At 48.6% G+C, this 25,170-nt stretch overlaps 1 protein-coding gene across 1 annotated transcript in view; it reads left to right on the top strand.

The window, feature by feature from the left end:
* The window catches only part of LOC130839265 (optic atrophy 3 protein), a 41,307-nt gene extending 26,035 nt beyond the window's left edge, over positions 1–15,272 (top strand). Inside the window, exon 2 of the mRNA XM_057713334.1 lies at positions 11,745–15,272. Within this exon, the coding sequence (XP_057569317.1) occupies positions 11,745–12,181 (437 nt within the window). The 3' untranslated portion in view covers positions 12,182–15,272. The remainder of the gene's footprint in view (positions 1–11,744) is intronic.
* The last annotated feature ends 9,898 nt before the right edge of the window (positions 15,273–25,170 follow it).

Raw genomic sequence — 25,170 nt, 5'->3', positions numbered from 1 at the left:
GAAGAATGTGTATCCTGTGGCTTTTGGGTGGTATATTTGGCTTGGATAAGTCTCTTAAATATATATATATTTTAAATTACATTAATTACTAATGTTGTCAAAGGAGTATGAGTACTTAGTTTAAAGAGTGAAATATATCTATGATTTATTTTATTTTATTTTTTTATAAGTTTATTTTATTTTATTGGCTGTGTTGGGTCTTCATTGCTGCACATGGGCTTTCTCTAGTTTCAGCGAGTGGGGGCTACTCTTCATTGTGGTGCGCTGGCTTCTCATTGCGGTGGCCACTCTTGTTGCAGAGCACAGGCTCTAGGTGCATGGGCTTCAGTAGTTGTGGAACATGGGCTCAATAGTTGTGGCTCACGGGCTCTAGAGCGCAGGCTCAATAGTTGTGGCGCACAGGGTTAGTTACTCCGCGGCATGTGGTATCTTCCTGGAGCAGGGATCGAACCCGTGTCCCCTGCATTGGCAGGCGGATTCTTACCCACTGCGCCGCCTAGGAAGTCCTGTGATTTATGATAAAAAGAAAAAAACTCAACCTTTTCCACTTCAGTTCCTGTTCCCCACAGGAAAACAGTGTAAATGTTTTAGCTGTTTTTTGGTACTTACCACTATATCTCTAAAAGTTGTTTCTCCATTTTTTCATTTTATTTTATTTTTTGGCCATGCCATGCAGCATGTGGGATCTAAGTTCCCCGACCAGGGATTGAATCCATGCCCCCTGCAGTGGAAGCATGGAGTCTTAACCACTGGACTGCCAGGGAAGGCCCTGTTTCCCCATTTTTTGTTACCTGTTGACTTCCTATTATGGAAAGTAAGGATTTGATGCTTTTAGTCTCCCCCTACCATATTTTAAAAAATTAATTAATTAATTAATTAATTAATTGGCTGTTTTGGGTCTTTGTTGCTGCACACAGGCTTTCTCTGGTTGCGGTGAGTGGGGGCTACTCTTCATTGTGGTGCACAGGCTCCTCATTGCCGTGGCTTCTCTTGTTGTGGAGCATGGGCTCTAGGCGCGTGGGCTTCAGTAGTTGCAACACACAGGCTCAGTAGTTGTGGTTCATGGGCTCTAAAGCGCAGACTCAATAGTTGTGGCACACAGGCTTAGTTGCTTCACGGCATGTGGGATCTTCCTGGAGCCGGGATCAAACCCATGTCCCCTGCATCGGCAGGCGGATTCTTAACCACTGCACCACCTAGAAAGACCCACCCCCTCCCGTATTTAAAAAAACACTCCCCTCTCCATAGTTAACATATTTAGCAGTTCAGTATCTAGCATCTCTGTCACAGCCCTTTTATCATCCTGGGCTACATAAGTAGTAGGTATATAATAGGTAGTGTAGTTATGAGACTGCTCACAATTGAGTGATGGCCCATATTAGGAACACGTTCCCTTAATTTTACAAGGAAGCAGCCATTGTGTGCATGCAGGTGTGTTTCCAGTATTGGGGAAGAGGCACTTGATCCTGTCTCGTGTCCATAAACTCCCAAGGCGCCTGGCCCCTCTCCCTCCCCAACCCCCACCGCTCCTGTTCTTGTCTTAGCAACACAGTTTCCTGAGGAAACAGTTACATTCCAGCCAAATGCAGTCTTATGTGCAGGAAAACCCTGTCACAATACAGGCAGACCTCAGAGATACTGCCAGTTCTATTCCAAGACCACCACAAGAAGCAAACCCCACATTAAAGTGAACATCACAATAAGGCGGATCACGGGTGTGCTGATGGGTGGAGCCAGGTGAGAGGGAGCCGTGCTGGGGCCCACAGCTACCTCCCAGGGACTTCCACAGATCAGCCCTCTCGCTGAGTACCTGTTCTCTGCCCCATTCAGGGTTGGGGACACTGCAGTGACCAGTTCAGCTCCAAATCCTGCTCTCATGGGGCTCATAGTCCAGTTGGGGGGATAGACGTGTCATCACACAGTGATGGCCCAAAGTGATCAGAGCTAGGGCGGGGTTGCCCAGGAGCCTGGGCATCAGGGAGGAGAGGATATCTGAGCTGGGATACTCTGTGGTGTGAAGGATGGATCAAAGGGAACAAGACCGGAGATACCGAGACCAGTGAGGAGGCTGCAAACTATTCCAGGTAGCCCAAGGGCAGAGTGCAGGCCTGTTTCCAGGAGGAAAATCCCGCACAGCAGTCAGGAAGAGGATGCTAAATTAACGTTTATTGAATTGAGCAATTTCTCTTTTAGTCTTTCATTGCCATTCTCCCAGTCCTGCCAGTTGGGTATCCCCAAGTTTATTGATGGGGAAACTGAGGTTCAGCTTGCACATCCAGGAAGTGACAGAACCAAGATTAGAGTCCAGGTCTGTATGACTTCAAAGGCCTTGCTGCCTGTTATTAAGCCTGGCCCTGAGGGAGAACTCTTAGCCCTTTCAACAATACTATCCTGTAGGAGGGAGGGTCCTTACTTTGAAGGTGAATGAAGGCTTAGAGGAGAATACCCCCTTGCCCACAGTCAGATGGCCCAACTTGGACTCAGTGGCTTGTGTGCCTCCTCCTCAAGTGCACAGGCAGAAGCGACACACCTACAGTCATTTAATATATGACAAAGGAGGCAAGCATATGCAATGGAGAAAAAAATAGTCTCTTCAACAAGTAGTGCTGGGAAAACTGGACAGACACGTAAAACAATCAGATTAGAATATTCCCTCACACCACATACAAAAATAAATTCAGAATGGTTTAAAGACCTAAATGTAAGACCTGAAACCATAAAACTCCTAGAAGAAACACTCTTTGACATAAATCGTAAGAATGTTTTCTTGGACAGGTCGCCTAAGGCAAAAGAAATAAAAGCAAAAGTAAATAAATGGGGCCAATTAAACTTAAAAGCTTTTGTTCAGCAAAGGAAACCATTGGCAAAACAAAAAGACAACCTATGGAATGGGAGAAAATATTTGCAAATAGTGCAACCGACAAGGGGTTAATATCCAATATATATAAACAGCTCATACAATTCAATATTTAAAAAAAAAATTCAATCAAAAAACGGGCAGAAGACTTGAACAGACATTTTTCCAAAGAAGACATACAAATGGTTAACAGGCACATGAAGAGGTGCTCAGCATCACTAATTATTAGAGAAATGCAAATCAAAACCACAACAAGGGAAAAAAAAAATAAAACCACAACAAGGTATCACCTCACACCTGTCAGAATGGCTGTCATTTAAAAAATCTGTAGAGCACTGACATAGATACACTACCAAATGTAAGACAGATGGCTAATGGGAAGCTGCTGCATAGCCCAGGGAAATCACCTTAATGTTTGGTGATGACCTAGAGGGGTGGTATAGGGAGGGTGGGAGGGAGGCTCAAGAGGGAGGGGATGTATGTATAAATACAGTTGATTCACTTTGTTGTACAGCGGAAACTGGCACAACATTGTAAAGCAGTTATACTCTAATAAAGATCTGAAGAAAAAAAATCTACAAATAACTAATATTGGAGATGATGTGGAGAAAAGGGAACCCTTGTACACTGTTGGTGGGAATAAAATAGTATGAAAGTCCCTTTAAAAATTAAAAATAGAACTATGTATTATCCAGCAATTCCACTCCTAGGCGTATATCTGGAAAAGACTAATTTGAAAAGATATGCACCCCAGTGTTCATAGGAGCACTGTTTACAATAGCCAAAACATGGAATCAACCCAAGTGCCCATCAACGGACAATTGTGATTCTGCTGGGAAGAAGGGAGACCTCGGTCCTTATCTTCTTTGAATAAAGAATTCAGCAAAGAGTCCAAGATTGTGAAACAGATAAAGCATTTATTAGAAGCAAAGTATGTATGGAAGAACGCCTGGGTGAACTTGGAGTGAGTTGTGTGCCAATAGGAAGGATTTAAGTCGCTTATATCAGGGCCGTCTTCCAGGCTGCCTCTGGCCAGTCATCTTGCCTGTGTTCACATTTGGTCTGACTCAGGGTCCTCCCCAGTGTTCATGCGCCTCTCCCGGTGAAGATGGATTCCAGTGTGAAGGTTTCTGGGAGGTTGGCAGCACAAATTACGGGCTGGTGCCTCCTCCCTCCCTTTTCCCCTTCCCTAGACTGAGGACCTCTGCACAGGTGTCAGGGCGGGAAGTCCCCTTAACCACAAGAATGAGAATAATGTGGTGGCTTTGGCTTTTACCCAGTCAAGGCCTAATACTCCTGATGGTATCTTATCTCAGTATCAGCAGGAGACCAGTTGGAGCTATTCAGGCTGGGGCCTCATCTATCTCCTACCTCAGTTGGATTAAAAGATGTGAGGGGGTGTGTGTGTGTGTGTGTGTGTGTGTGTGTGTGTGTGTGTTGTGTGTGTGTGGGTGTGTGTGTAATGGAATATTACCTGGCTGTAGAAAATAATGAAGTAGAGCCACTTGCAGCACCATGGGTGAGCCTAGACGATATTATGCTTAGTGAAATAAGTCAGCAGACAGAAAAAGATCAATACTATATGATATCACCTATATGCAGAATCTAAAAAAAACAGTACAAATGAATGTATATATACAAAACAGAAACAGACACACAGAAAGAGAAAACAAACTTGTGGTTACTGAAGGGGAGAGGGAAATGCGAAGGGACAAGTTAGAGGTATGGAATTAACAGATACAGCTATATATAAAATAGATAAGCAACAAGGATGTACTGTATAGCACAGGATTATACACATTATCTTGTAATAACCTAGAATGGAGTATAATCTGCAAAAATATTGTATCACTGTACTGTACACCTGAAACTAATACAATATTGTAAGTCAGCCTACTTCAATTCAAAAAGAAGTGACGGTAGCAGTATGTCACATGGTATGATGTTAGAAGTTCTAGCAGGGTGACTGAGGGGAGATAAACAGGTTTCCTTGGCTACCGCAACTTGATAAATTCTCTCCCCCTTGGAAAGAGCAGCATTCTTGAGCCCTCAGAGATAGGGTAAACGTCCAACTTTAGTTAGGCTATAAACTTTGAAACAGACAAGAATGTTTTGACAAAATTTGGGTGCTTATAGTGACATTAAATACAGCAAATCTGAGGAAACCTGAAAGAAGGATGAGCCGTTCATCCACTCATTAAACAGTCCCCGAGGGCCTTCTCCATGCCAGGTGCTGGGCTGGGCATTTCTGGGAACCGCCCTTAAGGAGCCACAGTCTAGCCTCCAGGCAGTGATAAAGGAGTTCCCCATGAAGCAGGGAGAATTTGCCCGAGGCCTCAAGGAACTTAAAAACATTGAAACCAGCCTTTTTGGTGAAAGGTCAAACAAGGCTGGGTGAAACATATTTCTATATCCATTTTAGAAGCAAGGAGTTCTGCATCCATGTATTTTTTTAAAAATTCAACGTAGAATAAACAGTGTCATGATGAGGGAAGCCCAGGGAGCTTTGGGAACCTAGAGGACGTGTCTGATGCAGCCTAGGTATCAGAGAGGGCTTCCTAGAGGAAGGGACACTCCAGCTGAGATCTAAAAAATGAATTGGGGCACAGCGGGAAAAGAGAAGTAGGGGAATGGTATCCCAGGCAGAGGTGAATGTAGCTGTGAGGTGGAAGGGCAAGCAGAACAGGCCTGGGCCAGCCCTTGCAGAGCTCGTGATCCATTGGGGGAGACAGATCTGTCACCAGTGACACTCAAGACTGATCAGGGTTGGGATGTTGGAGCCCAGGGAGCTGAGGATACCCAGACGCGGCATCTGACTTAGTCCTAAAAAAGGAAACACCTGAGAGGAACCTTGAAGGACAAGTAGGAGTTAGCAGGCATTTGGTAGAGAAAATCAACAAAGTCAGAAGGTGGTTCTTTGAAAAGATTAATACTACTCAAGGGGAAAAACAAACATTTCCATGAAAAGGGATGAAAAATGAGACATCAATTCAGATCCTAACTCTAGGATGACAGGGGTGCTGGGCTGGGCTTTAGCCAAAAGATTTGTCAATGTAGAGGAAATGGACAATTTCCTTGAAAAACACAATGAACAATATTGACACAAGAAAAAATAGAAAATCTGAATAGCCCTATATCTGTTAGAGACATTGAATCGATAATTAAAAACCTTCCCATAAAGAAATGGGCCCAGATGGCTTCACTGGTAAATTCTTCCAAACATTTAAGAAAGGAAGAATGTCATTACCCAGACTCTTCTAAATAATAAAGTGGAACGCTTCCTTATTCGTTTTATGAATCCAATAGAGTTACTGATACCATAACCTAACAAAGTCATTACAAGAAGGGAAAATTTTAGGCCAAGATCTCTTCTGAACATGGATTCAGATATCTTAAACAAAAATATTAGCAAATAGAATCCAGCATTATATAACAATGATAATAAATTATGACCTAGTGAGATTTATTCCAAGACTACAAGGTTGGTCTAACATTTGAAAAGCTATCAGATATGCGTGGGTCTGGTTTTGGATAGTCTGTTCTTTCCCAGTCCTCTATTTGTCCATCCTCATACCAATACTATCTTGTCTTAATTACTTTAGCTTTGTAGTTAGCCTTGAAATCTGATTGTGTAAATCTTCACACTTCGTTCTTTAAAATTTTTTATTCTTAAGACCTCTGCATTTCTTGTCAATTTTAGAATCAATTTGTTCCTAACAACAGGGAAAACTTGTAAAGATGTTTATTGGGACTGTCTGGGTGATGCAATGCCCTGTGATTCAGCAGTTTCACTCCTGGGAAACCTTTCTCCTCTGGGCTCCCTAAATGTCCCTCATGAATGAATCAGTCCCTTCACACGGTGGACGAACTGAACCACATGGCAACACCATGGATCTCACAGACATATTGTTGAACAAAAGAAGTCAGATCAGGAAGAGTACAAATGATCTATCATGAAGGAGACAGAATAAGATTTAAAGAGAACATATCATCTATCATGAGAGGTCAGAATACTGATATTAAAGGTACTGACTGGAAGAGGGCTTGAGAATGGGAGCCATTTGAAGCATGGGAATGTTCTAGATTTTGATGCTTACATATTAAAAAATTATCCAGCTCTACACTTAAACACTTCTGTACTTTGTATAAGTTATATTTCAGTAAAAAGGGAAAAAAAGGAATGAATTTAGGGAGGTCACTGGAGAGAAAGTCATTTACATAACTCAACTGTATTTCTATATACCAGCCCCAACCAAATTGAAAATGAAACTTAAAATACCATGAAGGGGAATTCCCTGGAAGTCTGGGGTGATTAGGACTCAGCACTTTCACTGCAGGGAGCACGGGTTTGGGGAACTAAGATCCCACAAGCTATGCAGTGCGGCCAAAAAAAAAATACCATGAAGAATAACGGCAAAAAATGTCATTACCTAGGAATAAGTAAAACCAAAGAGGTGCAAGACTTGCAGAGAAAATGAGAGGCTAAGTGGGGAGAGATACCACATTCGTGGATTGAAAGACTCAATGTTGGGAAGATGTCCTTGTCCTGAAAATGATCTGTAGACTCAGTGGAATTCTAACCAAAACTTAGGAGAATGGCTTTCAGCCTTCCTACCACGTTCCAGCCACACACACATTCGCACAGTCACACACAAAACAAGAACAAAAGTTTTGTGAAACAGTACTTGCCTTGAGTACTTGTGATTGGCTTTGATGTTTTATATTCATTTTTTTAATTTATTGGCTGTGTTGGGTCTTCATTGTTGCACACGGGCTTTCTGTAGTTGCAGAGAGTGGGAGCTACTCTTCATTGCAGTGCACAGGCTTCTTATTGCAGTGGCTTCTCTTGTTGAAGAGCACAGGCTTCAGTAGTTGTGGCACGTGGGCTTAGTTGCTCCGCAGCATGCGGGATCCTCCCGCACCAGGGATCAAACCTGTCCGTGTCCCCTGCTTTGGCAGGCAGATTCCTAACCACTGCGCCACCAGGGAAGCCCTTTTATATTCTTTTTGTTGTTGATATTGTATCTGTCAGCTTTCTGTTGTTGTTGTTGTTGTTTTAATTCCACATATAAGTGAGATCATATGGTATCTGTCTTTCTCTGACTTACTTCACTTAGTGTAATAATACCCTTAAAGTCCATCTAATATTTTCTATTATGTTGCAGGAAGGGGGACCCCTTCCAGGGCTCTTGTCTAACATTCAGAATGAATTGTCCCAGAAGACACATGTGCTGACAAAGCAAAAGACTTTATTGGGCAGGGGCACCCGGACGGGGAGCAGCAGGGTAAGGGAGCCCAGGAGAACGGCTCTGCCGCGTGGCTCGCAGTCTCGGGTTTCATGGTGATGGGGTCAGTTTCCGGTTGTCTCCGGCCAGTCACTCTGACTCAGGGTCCTTCCTGGTGGTGCACATCTCTCAACCAAGATGGATTCCAGTCAGGAGGATTCCGGGAGGTTGGTGGGACACATCGTCTCCTCCCACCTCCTTTTGGCCCCTCCTGGGTTAGTTTTACAAGACATAGTGTGGGCTGGCGTGTCCTCCCACCTTTCGGCCCCTCTTGAATTTTCCCAGTTGGTTTCTGGGGGCAGCACCATGTTCTTTATCAGGACCTCCTGTTGTGAGACAACTCATGCAGGTGGTCCTTGCCATGCCCGGCCAGGGCCAGCGGTTTCAGTCGTCGGTTCCCTAACAATTATATTCTTGATTATATTTTTAATTCTGGTTTGTGCAGTCACATTGATCTCGTGACCCACTCATGGGACAAGATCTGCTGTTCGAGAACTGTCATTCCAGGGAAGATCAAGTCATTGTAGAAAATCATTGTCCAGCTGAGAGCAAACTGACATGTACTCCGTGGAGTCAGGGTAGAGAAGCTGTCTGACCTTCATCCTGAGGACGCAGCAAGGCATCCAGGCGCCTCCTCCAGGCACCCCCTCCTTGACACCGCCCATCACAGGGGCTCCTTTCTAGTTTAGTCACGTCACACTGAACCGTGCTTCCACGAGTGTCGCCTTGTGTGTGCCGTTTATTTTCATTTTTCTGACTTGGCTGATGCACGGAGTACAGGAGGCCTTGTTACAGCCACCGAACAGCCTGTGTGTTAAACCCTGGTCATGGGAAAGAATGGTCTGGCCTAGGGAGATGTGGGGGGCAGAGAGTGGAAGAGGGGCCACTCATTTCCTCCCTGGCTCTGTTGGGAGCTGAGGGAGATGGTGAGAAGAGTAAAAGTACAAGAATAAGAAATATATACAAATCACTTGTAGGAATGGGGAGCGCAGGGGCAGGGAAGGACAAGCTGCACGGGGACGCAGGGCTCATCTTTCATGGTGGGGCTGGGGGACCACCAGGAAATAATTGTGTGAATACAAGCAGATTTCCAGTTGGAAAACCCAGACATCGAGATGAGCAGTGTATGCTTTTTTATCAGATGTCAAGGAGGAGAGGATGCTGGGGACAAAATGGTCGATCATGGCAAGATTTAGGGGTATGTTTGAGGGATCAGGAACAGGTGGGGGGACTTTGCCCTTTTTTTTGTCGTCATTCCTGGCTGAGCTGAGCAGCTTGCCGGATCTTAGTTCCCCGACCAGGGATGGAACCCGCACCCTCGGCAGTGAAAGCGCCGAGTCCTAACCACTGGACCCCCAGGGAATTCCTGGCTTTTTATTTTATACTTTGAGTACTTAGTTTTCATGCAGTGCGTGACTTTCATTAGTGAAAAGTACGGTAGTTTGGGGCGGTTTGCTCCTGATCACTGCATGGAGGACAGTTGCAGGGGCTGAGGCTGGGGCTGGCAGATGAGGAGGAAGCTGGGGCAGGAACCCGTGGACACAGTCAGCGAGGTATACTGAGCATCATCGGTGTGCCTGGCCTGGTTCTGGACAGGGCTGGGGACACAGCTGTGCCTGTGACAGCCCTGGCGCCACCCTCGTGGGGCTCACAGCCCAGTGTGGAGACAGAGTGCAAAACAACTGGCTGGGCGACAAGATCATTCCCGGTTGGGATCGGCGCGCTGAAGGGAATACACAGACTGATGGGAGGCACGGAGGGGCCCTGAACAGGGAGGTCAAGAAGGGGACACTGGTCAGAGCTGGGGCAGAGCCTGGGCCAGAACCGTGGAAGGGGGTGTGGTCTTACGAGGCAGCAGGGCTGAGGTATGGTCCTCATCTCCCCTTTACGGAGGCGGCTCCACGTGGACTGTCATCACCCAGACAGTAGGTGGCAGAGCCCCACGTGGATCCCAGGATGGCCTGATGCTGGGACCTCGGTGTGGGTGGGGTCTCCACAACCTGGACCCCAGGATCCCCACACTAGAGCCTACGTAACAATTGTAGTAATGGTGACCACGGCAGCTGGCGTACTGAGAGGGCCCTGGGTACACTCCGCAGATCTTCCTGCCGGCTCCAGGCAGAGCTTCTCAGACATTTTTCTGCTAAAAAAAAAATTTTTTTTCATGGAAACAAAAAAAGAAAAAAAATTGAAAATTTTACTCCTTTAAAAAATTGAAAAGTCATATACCCTCTAGTGCATTTTCAAGTTGACAACTAAAACTTCTGTTCATAAGTTCAGTTACCTGCAAAGGATATAATTTCTGGTGTGTTAGGAATACTGTTGTTTTCAAACACAACATCATTTCTTCAATGTATCTAATGCAATCCACATGCTCTTGTGATTTGGTGCCTGCCAGTGTCCGGTTTATAAGGAAAAAAAAAAAAAAAGAGCGAGCTCTTCTTTTACAGTCAGAAATTTTACAGTGTTTCTATTTGTCCTTGAACTTATATTTACAGTTCCATTCCCCGCAGAATTCTAATGAATGATATATCAGCAACCAAAATATGTACAGAAATTCCGTTTTTAATTTGTTTAATTTCCTGTAACCATAAGGTTCTAAATGTTAAAATATTTTCTTCTGGATTGAATTACCTTTAAAATTATGAGTCCACAATTAATTTAAAACATTTTACATTTTATGCATTTTCGTGGATAATTATTAAATGTTGAAAGTAAAATGATGTGTAGGAAATGAATCTCCAAATGAGCTGGAAAACAGGGCATCCCTGATAATCCCTTGTATCCGTGGATGAATGTCAGCTATTAACAGGAGTGAGCCAGGGTTCAGCATCACTTCTGCCTTGGTTTCTAAGACTCAGATGCTGAGACTCTTCCTTCACAAAGGAGCAGTTAGGCAAGGAAGGTTTTCATTCCAGCAGCGTCGGTCACCTCTGAGCAACTTCCAAGGTATGTGCCCAGAACCTCACCGAGAAGAGCTCACAACTCTTAGCTCCATCTTCGGGGCGGGTGAAGATCTAGGATGGGAGCCACCAGCCTTGCAAAGAGGATTGGTTACCCTGTGCTCACAGTCGCTTAACATTGACTCCCACATTTCAGCTGCCCTTTCTTTGGATCCAGGAGGTCCCTCTCTGCTGCAGCCCTAATTCTGCATTTGGGGAAGATCTGGAAAGAAAGGGGGTCTCCCTGTCTCCTGGGAAGCGGGTGGGGCAGCGGTTCCCCGGGGAGGTGGCTTGGGGGATGAGCTAGCCTTCTGGCAGTTGATGCTTTCTTTACACCTTCTTGGGACTTTGGGCCCTGGGAGCTCCTAGTAACCTTCCAGGGGCTTGGTCCCATCTCTGGACCTCCCCTCTGGGGCAGAGTTTCTCGTTCCTGGCTCCTTGCCAGAATCTTCTGAGAGATGTAAAAAGATGCCTCAGGGTTACCCAGGTGGGGCAGCTGGCATTCCTGGGACCAGGCCAGGTGCAGGGGTCTTATTTAAAGCGTCCCCTGGTGATTTCGGCTGCTGTGTCCCCATTTCTCCGACCTGGACACCAAGACGTGGAGGGGCGGGGTTGGCAGGGGGCTCCCAGTGCACGACCTGACCCTCTCTTCCCCCGCAGTGTACCACTGGGTGGAGATGCGGACCAAGATGCGCATCATGGGCTTCCGGGGCACGGTCATCAAGCCGCTGAACGAGGAGGCGGCCGCCGAGCTGGGCGCCGAGCTGCTGGGCGAGGCCACCATCTTCGTCGTGGGCGGCGGCTGCCTGGTGCTGGAGTACTGGCGCCACCAGGCGCAGCAGCGTCGCAAGGAAGAGGAGCAGCGCGCCGCCTGGAACGCCATGCGGGACGAGGTGGGCCACCTGGCGCTGGCGCTCGAGGCCCTGCAGGCGCAGGTGCAGGCGGCGCCACCGCAGAGCGCCCTGGAGGAGCTGCAGGCGCAGATGCAAGAGGTGCGCGCCCAGCTCGGCGCCCAGGACCCGCCACCCGCACCCCAGGCAGCATCCGCGTCCCAGGCAGCGTCCATGTCCCGGGCAGTGACCTCATCCAAGGAATAGGAACCTGCTGAAGCCTGAACGTAGATGTGGCCCTTTGTGCCCTGATGTGGCCTTCTCCCTGCGTTACCCCTGCCTGTGCTGGCCCAGTGGAAACCACCGGGGTGTGGATGGAACTTGGACTAAGTCACCCCTACTAACCAGTGGTACCTTCCACTGCGACCCGCCCCCAGCTGGCGAATCTTTCCAGCATAGCCCCGTCCAGTCTCTAGCTCATTTGGTACAGTCCGCAGCGCTCATCTCTCCACGCCCACTCCAAACCACACAGACGTATGAGGTCCCAGCGAGCAGGACAACGTGCTCACTCCTCTGGCAGAAGAAAAAAATGGAACCAGACTTGAGCCAAATCAACCTATCAGCCCCCCATTTACTCAGTCAGTGTTACCTTTCCCGGGGACGCTCATCCTTTACACCAGAATACCTCCTTCCCTTTGTCAGTTGGTACAGGCCATTGTAAGGAAACGCGGTGTCTTTCAGTGAGCTTCTGCCTCCCTCACCTTCCTAAGGTGGGCTGTCTGTGGGCATCGCTCCTCTCTTTGAGGGGGGAAAAAAAGAAATCTTGGCTTGCAGTTGATCTATCAAATATTACATCTTTCTCCTTAACCTGATCCATGATCCCTTCCCCCGAGACTCTCAAATGGAATATTCCAACAGAACCCCCTCATCCTTCAGTCTATAGCACAAGCCACTGGAATGGCTGTGCAAGGTCTTCTCCTGGCAGTGCCCTACCAGCCCTGCTTCTGGTGGAAAGTTCCATCCTGCCTATGGCTAATCCGACATGTCTTTCAGCCTCAGCCTCCTGTTTACCTGTCCTCAGAGTCCCTGGGCCTTTCCTGACGTGTCCTTTCCTACTTCCCCCACTGTCTTCTTCAGCGCCCTCTCTCAGGGGACTGCCCGCCATGGGTTAGATGACCACACCCCCTATGTTCCATCAAATCTGCAGATCTCTGTGCTCTTGCCCTCCTCTCCTGGGGCTCTGGACTGGTCCAGCAGCCCCCCTGCTGCCTCCATAGCCCCAAGTCCCACCTCCATCCCACTGGGCTAGGCCGCCAATGGGTCTTACCTTCGTTATTTAGCTTCCAGGGCTGCCATAACAAATGACTACAAACTCAGTGGCTTAAAACAACAGGACTTTATTCTTTCGCAATTCTGGAGGCCAGAGATCTGAAATCAAGGTGTTGGCAGGGTCTCTATCCCTCCACAGGCTCTAGGGGAGGATCTTTCCTGCCCCTTCAGCTTCGGGTGGCCTCAGGCATCCCTTGGCTGGTGGCCGCATGTCTCCAGTCTCTGCCTCCATCTTCACGGGGCCTTCTCTTTCTCTCCGTCCCTTGTAAAGACTCTAGTCATTGGGTTTAGGGCCCACCCTAAATCTAGGATGATTTCACTTCAAGATCCTTAACTTAATTATACCTACAAAGACCCTTTTTCCAAATAAGCTCCCATAACTTTCCCTGGGTTAGGATGTGGACGCATCTTTTGGTGGGCCACCATTCAACCCACTACACCTCCCCACCCTGGGAGTAAGCTGGGACTCCTGCCAACCCCGTGGGACGTGTGGGAAACCAAACCACGCTTCACTACCTGGAGTCTCTTCCAAGACTCACCTCTGAAGCGGAAGGGTCTGGACCCTACCAGTCTGCATCCTGTCTTTCAGACTGTAGATGTTTCCTAATTAAAAGAGCCCTGGAATGAGGAAGTCGTCTGAAGGATGTGTCAGAGAATCATGATCTGATCTCCAAAATGGGTACAAGTCTCATTAAAATTAGGAGAGAAGCTGAGAGAGTTCCGATGGGGGTGAGTGGTAGAGCGTCATCCAAGACTGGGAAACGGAGGCCCCAGGGAAGCAAAGGGACTTGCCCACGGCCAAGAAGCCAGTGAGGTGATGAAGTATTATAGTAAGAGCAGAGGCAGGGAGGGAGATGGAGGAAGGATGCAGGGTGCTTGACGGTTCTGGTACAGGGCGAGGAGGAAGATGAGAGGGAGGCGGGTTCCTGGGGGAGGGGCAGAAATTGCTACACAGAGGCCAAAGGCATCCCAAGGGCAGCACTGAGGGTTGGGATCCCACAATCCTCTATCAGAACAGCCCCAGATTACACCCAAGATCTTAGCGTTTAATGAATGAGTTTAGATCAATTCCATCTGGGCCCGTTTCCCAGTAGCTATAGGTGAAGTGAGAGGGGCCAGTGTTCTCTCCCTTCCTCACCTCTCTTCCCCAGGGGAATGAAAATGATCTTGACACAAGACCTACCCAGATAGAAAACAAGAAACCGGGGTTCCAAAACAGCATCTTAACTCCTTCTAGAAGCGCCTCCATTAATGTAGAGGGAACTGAGGAGGTGGGTCCCAGGTAGGGGTGTCTTTAAAATTGGAAGCGACTTGAGTGGGTTAAATGATGAGGGGAAGAAGGCAAGCACAGAGCTGCCACTGGATGAGGGGGTGATTGATGGAGCCAGGTGAGCGGGCTCAGTGCCTATTTCCATGGTTACCCCGGGTGGGTCCACTCTGGCACTGACACATCTCTGGAGCACAGGTTGCTGGAGGCCAGGGACTGTGACTGTCCTCCCCACAGCATGTCAGTGTCAGTGTCCCATTTTGTCAATAAGGCGTGGTCTTTATCAAAGTAGGTGGAGTTTATTGGGCTCTGGTTAGGTGCAGGTCACTGTTCTAAGTGCTTTACATAGTCCCCATAACATTCTCTTTGTTTCCTTGATGAGGAAACCAAAGCATAGAGAGAGAAAGTCATCTACTCAAGGTCACACGGGCAGGGAAGAAGCAGAGGTGGGGCGTGAAGATGGGCAGTCTGGGTCAGAGCCCCTAACCCCTGCGCCATCCTGACCCTGATGTAGTACTGCTCTCACATCTCCGAGACTCAAAACTCAGCCCTGACGTGTACTTCCATGTGGCAAGACCTCGTGACATGCAGGCGCTTCACCCACTGGATGGGGGTGGGATCAGCGGATATGGAAGTGGAAAGAATCCCCTCTCAAAATGCACAAGGCCAGAGGATGGTTCATCTAACTAAAATTTTGTATACATTTGTGACTTGGGGAGAGGGGTTAGAATAAATTTGTGATTCAGATTGGTTGTCTTCAAGTTGATGCATTTTTTTCACCATATTTAAAAATCCCCGTTAACCTTAGAAAAAATATCCTTTGTTTATTCTTTCATTCGAGACACTGTCACCAAGGTGCCTACCATGTTCATCACCATGTTTGGTGCAGTGCTGGGGTCCCAGCCATGACCAAGACAGCCCCAACCCTGCCCTCATGGGGCTCACAGTCCAGTGGAGGACAGATGCACATGCAGACATCTCTTTTCCAATGTTACCTGCCCCGTAGCAGGAAGAAGGGATGGGGCTGAATCCAGACTCCTCCCCTCCTGAGGGACTCTGGGATTTAGGGTATAAAGGACAGAAACTCTTAAACCCTGGCTCACAAGAGCCTCATACAGTGTCCCAAGGGCTCGGTGTCTCGCATCTCCTGGCAGGCCCTACTGCCCCCTGTGAGGGTTTCCTTGTTGGGCAGGCCTTTGCCTGGGGAGAACCACCCCAAGAGAAAATGGACTTCATAAAGCCCCCACCTGACCCATTGGCCCATACAGTCGTCTCTGAGCTGGCCATTGTGATGCCGTGGGGCCAGGCCAGGGTCCCCCAGCACCAGTAGACAGAGGGAGAGGAGGAGCATGTCCAGAGGAGAATCGAGAGGGCATCACCCACCCACTCGCTAGACAAATGTTTACTGTGCACCTACTGCGCGCCTGGCCCCATTCTAGTAGCTGGGAGTCAGCCAGGAAGTAGAGAAGGTCACCACCACCATGGACCTGACATCTAGTGCCGGGAAAGGGACAGTGAAGAAAAAAAGCTGATCTAGTGTCTGGGCAATGAGGGCTGAGAAGAAGGAGTTTCAGAGTAATGGGGATGGCTGATACAGATCAGGTGCTCAGGGAGGAGGTGAACACTTGAGCCCTGACGCCAGCTACCAGAGAGTGAGAGAGGGTTATTAGTCTCTACAAAGGCCCTTAGGCAGGTGTGGGGTCGGCCTTATCAGAACAGAGCCAAGGTTAGCGGACTGAGGGCCCAGTGCTGCCTGTCTTTGGGAATAAAGATGTGTTGGAACACAGCCACACCCATCTGTGCATATATATTTTTCAGGGCTGCTTTTGCTGTCAGTGACAGAGTTGAGTCATTTGTGATAAATACCACGTGGCCTCCAAAGGTGCAAACATTCACTATCTAGCCCTTTCCGTAAAGAGTTTACTGACCCCTAGAACAGGATAAGCCAGGGGAGAAGGATGGGCAAAGGGCTCGGGAGGACAAAGGCCGGCCCCCTTGCCTCAGTTGGCACAGCTCTGGAGGGTCTTACCATCCCCGACGCCCCCTCGGGTGGACTCCAGCACCTCCCTGCCTGGTCACTCCCCACCTACAGGAGTTACTCCCTGGAGATGCCGCCATAACCCTGCTGTTCCCAGATCTCAGAGTCTCCATCTCAGTCTCCGGCAGCAAGGCACAATGAGACGTCTAGTTTCTATAATCCACCATATATGAATACAGTACACCATATTTATATACAATTCACCCTATATATGGAGGATAAATGTTGCGTATGCATGCATTATGTGACGGAATGGGATATAATGCCACACATAATGGAATATAAAAATATTTTGTGTGTAATATGTCACATAACATATATTCTATGTTGTGTGTGTTGTGTGTGTGTATATTCACCGTTGGAATGAAAATTTCACTAAATAATTCCCCTTAATATGTGCAGTACAGTCTATTTCCTGTTGTATGGCATTTCCTGAAGAAAAACTACAGATATATATATATATATCATAAATACCTAATATGTATCATAAATGTATAAAATCTATTGTATGTATTATGTAACATGTTAATATTATATATTAACATCATCTATTACATACCATATATTATCATATATTATTTATCTTGCTAGAACAAAAGTTTCGTTAAACAATAATTGCCCTTACCGTGTGCAATGCACTCTGTTACTTGCTATTCAGTTTTATTCTGTTTCATCAAGAAAAGCATACACATAGGTATGGATTATACAAACCTACATAAAGCAGGCTGCCTTGCGCCATGGTGAAGACTTTGGCTTTTACTGTGGGGTGAGCAGGAGCGACAGAGGGCTCTGAGTAGAGGAGGGATGTGAGCTGGCTTCCTTTTAACAGGAGCTCCAGACACATTATGAGGGGCAAAGGTGGAAGCCACCAGCCCAGTGAAGAGGCAACTGTGATTGTCCAGGCGGGAGGTGATGGGTGGCTGGACGAGGCAGAGACAGTGGAGGCAGACAGAAGTGGGGTTCTGGGCATATTAATATATCAAAGGTGGAGCAGTCAGGATTTACTGAGTGATGGGAGGTGGGGAGTCATTGATAGCGTCAAGGTTTTTGCTCTGTGTACCGAGAAGGGACATACTGGTTCTGAGATGGTGAGGCTGCAGCAGAAGCAGTGTGAGATAAGGATAGCCTTGCCCTTCCCTACCCCCTGGTCACCTTAGATTTGGGTGCCCTCTGGCAGGCATTCTGAATTGTAGCCAGCGGGGACGAGAAAGACAGTCCTGGTCTCTCTCCGCACGCTGTGAGACTGACATTCTTTCTCTCACCAGTGCCTCCATCAGAGGGCGCTCCTGGAGTCCATTTGGGATGTCTTGGAGGAAGGAGGCAGCTGGAGGTGGCGGGGTTGGACTTGGGACTCTGGTCTTAGAGCTCCCTTCCCCCCTGGAATGGCAGTGCCCGGGCCAGGCTCCCCAGAGGCACCTCCACCAAGTAAGGGCTGATATGGACTGGGAGGGGGAGGGGACCGTGGTTTCTGTCACATCCAGGAAGCCTGCCTCACTCAGAGGCCACATCCCTGTGCCTTGATGCTTATTATTTTTTGAGATTACACAGTCTCTTCCTAAACTTCAGCCATTTACAGAAAACAAAGTCCCCTCCCTGAAAGGACTCCTGTCTCTGGTTTGGGGGGGATGTTGGCAGACCCCTTTTGGGAGTTGTCTGGCCGTGTCACATCTACTTAAGATCCTCCATTGGGAATTTCCTGGCGGTCCCTTGGTTAGGACACAGTGCTTTCACTGCTGAGGGCCTGGGTTCGATGCCTGGTCAGGGAACTAAAATCCCATAAGCCACGTGGCGCGGCTGAAAAAAAGAAAAACAAACAAATGCCTGCTTTGCTTGTCCTTAATGCTTGTTTGTGAGGTCTTCTGTCCTTTTATGAAAGTTTTTCAATTTACTAAGCCGGATTTCCATCTTTTCCTTTATGGCTTTTACTTTTCCTCCCTTGTCTGAGAAGAGCTTCTTTGCCCCAAGTTATAAGCATCCTCACCCTAAGAGTGCAGGATGACGAACCTTCATTTTACAGAGGAGGAAACTGAGGCATAGGGGAAGTTAATTTCTTCTAGTTCACGTTTCTTAAGTTCCGGGCACTGTGAGAAGGACTTTACAAGAGTAACATCTTTGAATCCTCGAATGTCCTTGTGTCAGGGGTCCCCCAAACCACCCTCAGACCCGATGATTTGTTAAGGACTCAGGACACAAGACTCATAAAAGCTGATATACACCTGGTTATAATTTACTGCAGTGGAAGGATACAGAGTACCATCAACAAAGGGGAAAGATACATGGGGTAAAGTCCAGGTGCAGCTGGAGCCGCGTGTGCAAAGGCCCAGAGATGAGAGTGAGGAGAGATGTGCAAAAAAAAACATTTCATGGCCTAGTCCTGGAGCTTAGTGGGCAGGACGAGGGGCTAGTGACCAGATCACACAGGGCCTGGGGCCGTGGAAAGGAGGGTATGGCTCCAGGCCTTTCGTGACTTGGGAGCTGATGGCACCAGATGGCCTGGAGTTGAAGGAGTCAGTACCAAAAGGAACGCCATTCTGATCTCTTTGTTTCCCACTCGTGTTTTCTAGAGTTCAAGGGAAAAATCATCTGTAATTCCACTACCCAGAGATGATCATTGTTAACTTATTGCTGTATTTCATGATCCTAAATGTGCCTGCACTGTGTGTGAGTAGAGAAAAAAGTTATACATTGTGTGTGTATTGGTAGATATACACGTAGGTACAAAGTGGAATCATTCTATGAAATTCTCTGTATCTGACTTGTAAGTGACCAGTAAGGAGTCTTGGCAGGAGAAGGCATCAGACCCCCTTGGCCAGGTGAAGGTGGATTTACGAGCCCCTCTCACTTATGAAGAGCAGTTTGGGAGGGGAGGGTGTTCTAGTAAAGAGCAGGCCATGTGCCAAGACCCGGCGGCCACAGGGAGTGGTCAGAGTGGCTGGAGCAGGGCAGGGGTGAGGCACGATGAGCTGGGGATGGCAGGTTTATGCAGGACCTCAGGACCTCTGAGAGCCCTGAAGAGCTGCGTGTTTTTCCTGTGTGTCTACTTTGTTAGTTTCGTTCATTGAAATACGTGGAGGAAGGCGGTGTGGGCAGGTGTGGTGAAGGATCCAGGGAGGGGCTGAGGCCCCCAGGGACTGGGTACCACCCAGAGATGTCAGAAGGGCGCCAGGAGCAGGACCCAGATGGGCAGATGCAGGGGGGCTGCAGCCCAGCCACGGAGGGGACCAGGAGACATGCCCCACCTCCACCTTCTCCAGTCCCCCCTTCTCCTGAGGGCACCGATCAAAGTCAGTGCCCACCAGAAACAGAACACAGGCACTCAGCTTCCTGGGAGCAGAGAAGGGCAGGAGAGAGTAGAGAGGGGGCCTGGGGGTGGAGGGAAGTATCGCAGCCCCAGCGTTCCCAAGCTTTGCAGGGGAGAATGAGACCAGGACACCCGACACCAACTGCTCACCTAAGCCATCCGCACTCAGGGACAGACCCTCGCCCATCACGTGTGCGGTGAATATTTTAAGCCCAGCCTCTGTGCAGTACCAGGGTGTGATCTTGGCAGTTTGAGAGTTAAGGTCCTGGGCTTAGCGAGTCACACTGAAAGCATCGGGTTCGTTCCAAGGTTTCTGTCTTTCTTCCCACATGTGACTCTGTTGGCAACAATCCCTGGGAGAGCAGGTGGGTGGGCTGCCCTGCAGTGTGGAATGCTGCATGTGACCGCAGGTCAGTACACGATTCCCACGGGGCGGGGGGGACACATGCTCGTGGGAGAAGTTCACTTTGGGATCCATTAAGGTTCCAGTTCCTAGAAAGGAGATTGCTTTGGTTCTTTCCTGCTCTGTGACACCTGTTCATGAAATGTAATCAGCCAGTAGGAAAAGAGGAAAGTCCCAAATTTCTAGCCAGTTAATGATACGATTTGTTTCTCATCAAAACCAGATCAGAATGTGTGGTCATCGATATCAGGCTTGGACGTCTTTGCATGAGAAGCTAATCACCAGTCTTCATTTCATACTGTAATATACAGAGAAGAGCAAATCAAACACCCAGGTCACCAGCAGCCCAGGTTCAGAGACAAGCCTTCCCCTGACCTTGGAAGTGTCTGTGGGATCCTCGAGGAGGGCAGCAGGCTCCGTCCGCTGCCGTGCGGTGGCCCTCAGGTGATTTCCACCTGATTGTGACTTCCAGCAACCAGGAGCTGAGCTTCTTTTCTTTGCCTCTTTTCCACCCCCACCCCTGCCTACGTTTGGAGTCGGCCATCCTTGTGAGACACCTGGGAGACTTCCCATCACACACGTGTGGGTATCCGGGACCTGGGACGGGAGGGGCTCAGAGGAGGGCAGAACACAAGAGGGGCTGCCCCTGACGTCACGTCTGGAACTGTGGGGAGGGACTTTGAAAGCCCCAGCCCCCCTCTGTTTGGATAAGTTCTTACACATACCCTTCACCTCGTGACAGGGAGAGTGGGCCCAGAGAGGGCAGGACACTTGTCTGATGTCACACCGTGGGAAGCTGGATGCAGCTAAGTTATTGTCACAGACCCCCTGTCCGGTAGCAGACAAGCCCCTCTGAGGAGAGCAGAGCTCCCAGAAAGGAAGGAGAGAGAAAAGGGTCTCTGTGACCCCCGGAGCATAAGGGGAAGCCGCCAGCGGGGCCAGGACCTACCTAGAGTTTTCTGGGTGTATGTCCTGCAGTCTTCAGCCTCTGACTTTGCCGGGTTCAGGGGGATGACCATGGACTTCCACCAGGTTTGGCAGCATCTCTGCGTGGGGCGGTGGAAAGGGTAGAAGTCTCTGCAGCAGTTCCACTGCAGGTCCTTGGGGTCCAGCGCCGTGCTGCCACAGAGCCGCCAGCGCTCCTTTCTCACCACCAGCACCTCGCCTGGGGGGCAGACACGGCTCCGTGGGAGGGCCTGGGCCGAGGGCCTCTTATCCTCCTCATGCTCCATTCATTGTGTCCCTAACCACCACCCCCACCCCACCCCACCCCCGGCCAGCTTGTGGGATCTTAGTTCCCGACCAGGGATTGAACCCAGGACCTTGGCAATGAAAGTGCAGAGTCCTAACCACTGGACCGCCAAGGAATTCCCTTTTCCGTTGTTTTTTTTTTTTTTTTTTTCCTTAAGTACTTTTATTAGGGTAAAATTCACATATCGTACAATTCACCCATTTAAAGCATACAACCCAATGGCCTTTGGCATATTTGCAGGGTTGTGCAATCAGCACCACAATCAATTTTAGGACATGTTCGTCACCCTGCACCCATTAGCGCTCACTCCCCATTTCCTCCGACCTCCCCCATCCCTCAGCCCTGGGCAACCGCCAGTCCACTTACTGTCTCTATAGATTTGCCTGTTCCGGACACTGACTGCCCCATTTTCCATTTCCACCAGCTGTCTGTAGGAGTGCTCATTTCCCCACATCGCTGCCCACCCCCCCGGGTTCTGGGGTCGTTTTATCTGACTCTGATTATAGCCATTCCCTAGTGGGGTGGGAAGTGGTTATCTCCTCGTGGTTTTCATTTGCATTTCCCTGCATCTATTCATCCTTTACCCAGCGCTGATGTCCAATGTCCAATTTGCCTCTGTCCCTGGAGCTGTCGTGCCCCCTTTCCTCTGGCTGCCTCCTTCCCATCCACCTTCTTCCTGGCCCAGGGGCATAGGTTCTGTGCTTAGCTTTCCGGCTCTCAGTGGGCTCCTGCCCTCATGGGCAGGGTACCAACCGCTCATCTCGGGCATCCCGGTCACAACCAAAGAAGTACACTTACCTGGTTCTAGGGCTGAGGTTAATGTCATTGAAGTTGCTTAGACAAGTAGAGAAGACTTTCCAGGTCAGGATTTAAACCCCATTCTCCCCCTCACTTCAGGCAATTAACTTCACCCCTCTGAGCCACAATTTTCCCATCTCTAAAAATGGGTTCATCAGCTTTATGGGGGTGTCACCCGGAGTGAAAGTGGCTGTTGGGTAGTGGGGCTGAAATAAGGAATAATAGAAAAGCTCCGCCAGCTGGGCCTGTGGTGGGACGGGACTCTTTTTTTTTTTTTTTGTCCCCATCACATGGCTTGAGGGATCTTAGTTCCCCGCCCCATGACCAGGGATTGAACCCAGGTCCTCGGCAGTGAAGCTGAGTCCTTACTACTGGAATTCCGGGACGATCACTCCCCTTCTCCCTCGCAGCCCAGCAGATGCCCCATGTCTCCTCCCTCCCGAGAAGCCCTCCCTACCCCCCAGCACCCACATTCAGCACAAGGTGCTGGCATGGGGGATCCTCACAGAGACGACCCCAGAACCCGGGGGGTGGGAAATAAGTCAGAATTCCGCATTCAGGCTGGTATTTCAGCTGAGCAGGAACACGGACGTGGAGGTTGGGCCCCTGGCTGCTGCCTGCCCGCCCCAGAGGGGTCAGACTTCTCTGTCCCCACACCCATGCTCACCTTTAGAGGGATGAGGGCTTCCATGCAGGAATGGGAACAGCAGGAGGAAGAGAGCTGCAGGGGAGAGAGACATGAGGGCTGGGGAGCTGGGGAGCTGGGGAGGGGGAGGAGGAGGATGGGGAGAGGCTTGTACCTGAGAAGATGAGGCGTCGGGATGCCCCGCTGACACTGGTCCTGGGTCCTGGTCTGCATCTGGTGGCCCCTGATTGGCACATGTCACAGAGGCCAGCAGCACCTGGGGAAGACAGCTTCTATCTTCTGCCGTCTGCCTTGTAAAGTCAATCACTGATGAGCTCCAGATGCAAGTGACTTCCTTGGTGATAAAGAATATATGTAGGCGTTTCCGCAATTCCTAACACAACTCTTCAAAGTCATTTATAAATTCCTAAAGGATGAGTGTAACTCTTTGTTAGGCTAATGAGATGATTCAGACCAGGCCAGTCACCAGAAAGACCTAGATATGAGGTGGAGATATAAGACATAGAGGGTTGTGATTTTTTAATTTTATTGAAGTATCATTAACTTACAGTGTTGTGTTAGTTTCAGGTGTACAGCAAAGTGATGCAGTGATACGATATATATTTTTTTCAGATTATTTTCCATTATAGGTTATTACAAGATATTGAGTATAGTTGCCTGTGCTATACAGTAGGTCCTTCTTGTTTACCTATTTTTAAATAAATTTATTTATTTATTTATTTTATTGGCTGTGTTGGGTCTTCGTTGCTGCACACAGGCTTTCTCTAGTTGTGGCGCATGGGGGCTACTCTTCATTGTGGTGCGCGGGCTTCTCATTGCAGTGGCCTCTCTTGTTGCAGAGCACAGGCTCTAGGCGCATGGGCTTCAGTAGTTGCAGCACATGGGCTCAATAGTTGTGGTGCACGGGCTTAGTTGCTCCACGGCATATGGTATCTTCCTGGGGCAGGGATTGAACCCGTGTCCCCTGCATTGGCAGGCGGATTCCCACCCACTGCGCCACCTAGGAAGTCCCCCTATTTTTTATATATTAGTGTGTATGTGTGAATCCCAAACTCCTAATTTACCTCTCCCCTCTCCCCCAGAGGGTTGTGATTTTAAACCAGCCATATTGGGAGGTCTGGAGATTCAGTTTTATCTCTTGGCTGAAGATTTTATCACTTTGATGCAACTGAGTGCTTCCTGGATGGCAACCTGTTCTGATACAGGGAGAGAGCAAGGAAGCTCTGGGCTCCCTCCTAGACCTCACCCTCTGTATAGCTTTTATAATAAAAGTGTAATTGTAAGTGTAACATTTTCAGGGCATTCTGTGAGTCATTCTGGTTAGTTATGGAATCTGAGGGAATTGTGGGAGCGCTGAATTTGTACCCAGTGAGTCAGAAGTGCATGTGGCCTGGAAGCCCACTTGTGGCTGATTTCTGGAGTGCAGTCCATCTCATGGGAGACCTTGCAGGGTCTGCACTAACTCTGGGTGACTACCAGCAGGCTCGTATTGCAGTACACCCAGTTGGTGTTGGCCAGCTGGGTGTGAAATAGAGCAGTGCCTAAGCCAATTTCTTATTACCAAGTTACCTTTTCTTTTTAAATTGTGGCAAGATATACATAACGTAAAACTGATCATTTTAACCATTGGCATTAAGTACGTTAGGTATATTCACAATGTTGTGCAACCGTCACCACTATCTATTTCCGGACCTCTTTCATCATTCCAGACAGAAACTCTTTGACTCTTAAATAACCAAGTTACCTTTAGTGCTGCAAATAGGCACCCTTATTCCCCTCTTCAGAAAGTTATTACGGGGATAATAAATTACTGCTAAGCCTTGACCCATTGAAAGGGAGATACAAGGGCTTCTTCGGGAAGGAAGTGAGACAGAAAAGGAAGGAAATCTTTACAGGGTATGTGAGGGAGCAGGTGAGGACCTGGGGCTCAGTATTGCGCGGACCCTCCAAGAGACACTGTATAAGGTACCCCAATGCTTGCCCCCTCATCCCTCCGAGTTTCCCATGAGTTTTGAGTTTTAAGCTTAGAAGAGGGACACGTCACACGCCAAACAGTGGCCCCACTTCTACTTGACCTGGAAGGCAGCATCAGGACACCTTGGCAATTGGAAGGAAAGGACCATCCCAAACAGCCACGCGGGGCAGAGGAGTGTCCTCAGGGACCCTGGGCTAAATCTTTGTACTTATTTATTTATTGGCTATGTTGGGTCTTTGTTGCTGCA

Source organism: Hippopotamus amphibius, chromosome 16 (genome assembly GCF_030028045.1).
Source record: "Hippopotamus amphibius kiboko isolate mHipAmp2 chromosome 16, mHipAmp2.hap2, whole genome shotgun sequence".
Classification (NCBI taxonomy): Eukaryota; Metazoa; Chordata; class Mammalia; order Artiodactyla; family Hippopotamidae; genus Hippopotamus; species Hippopotamus amphibius.
This window is presented reverse-complemented; position numbering and strand designations above follow the sequence as displayed.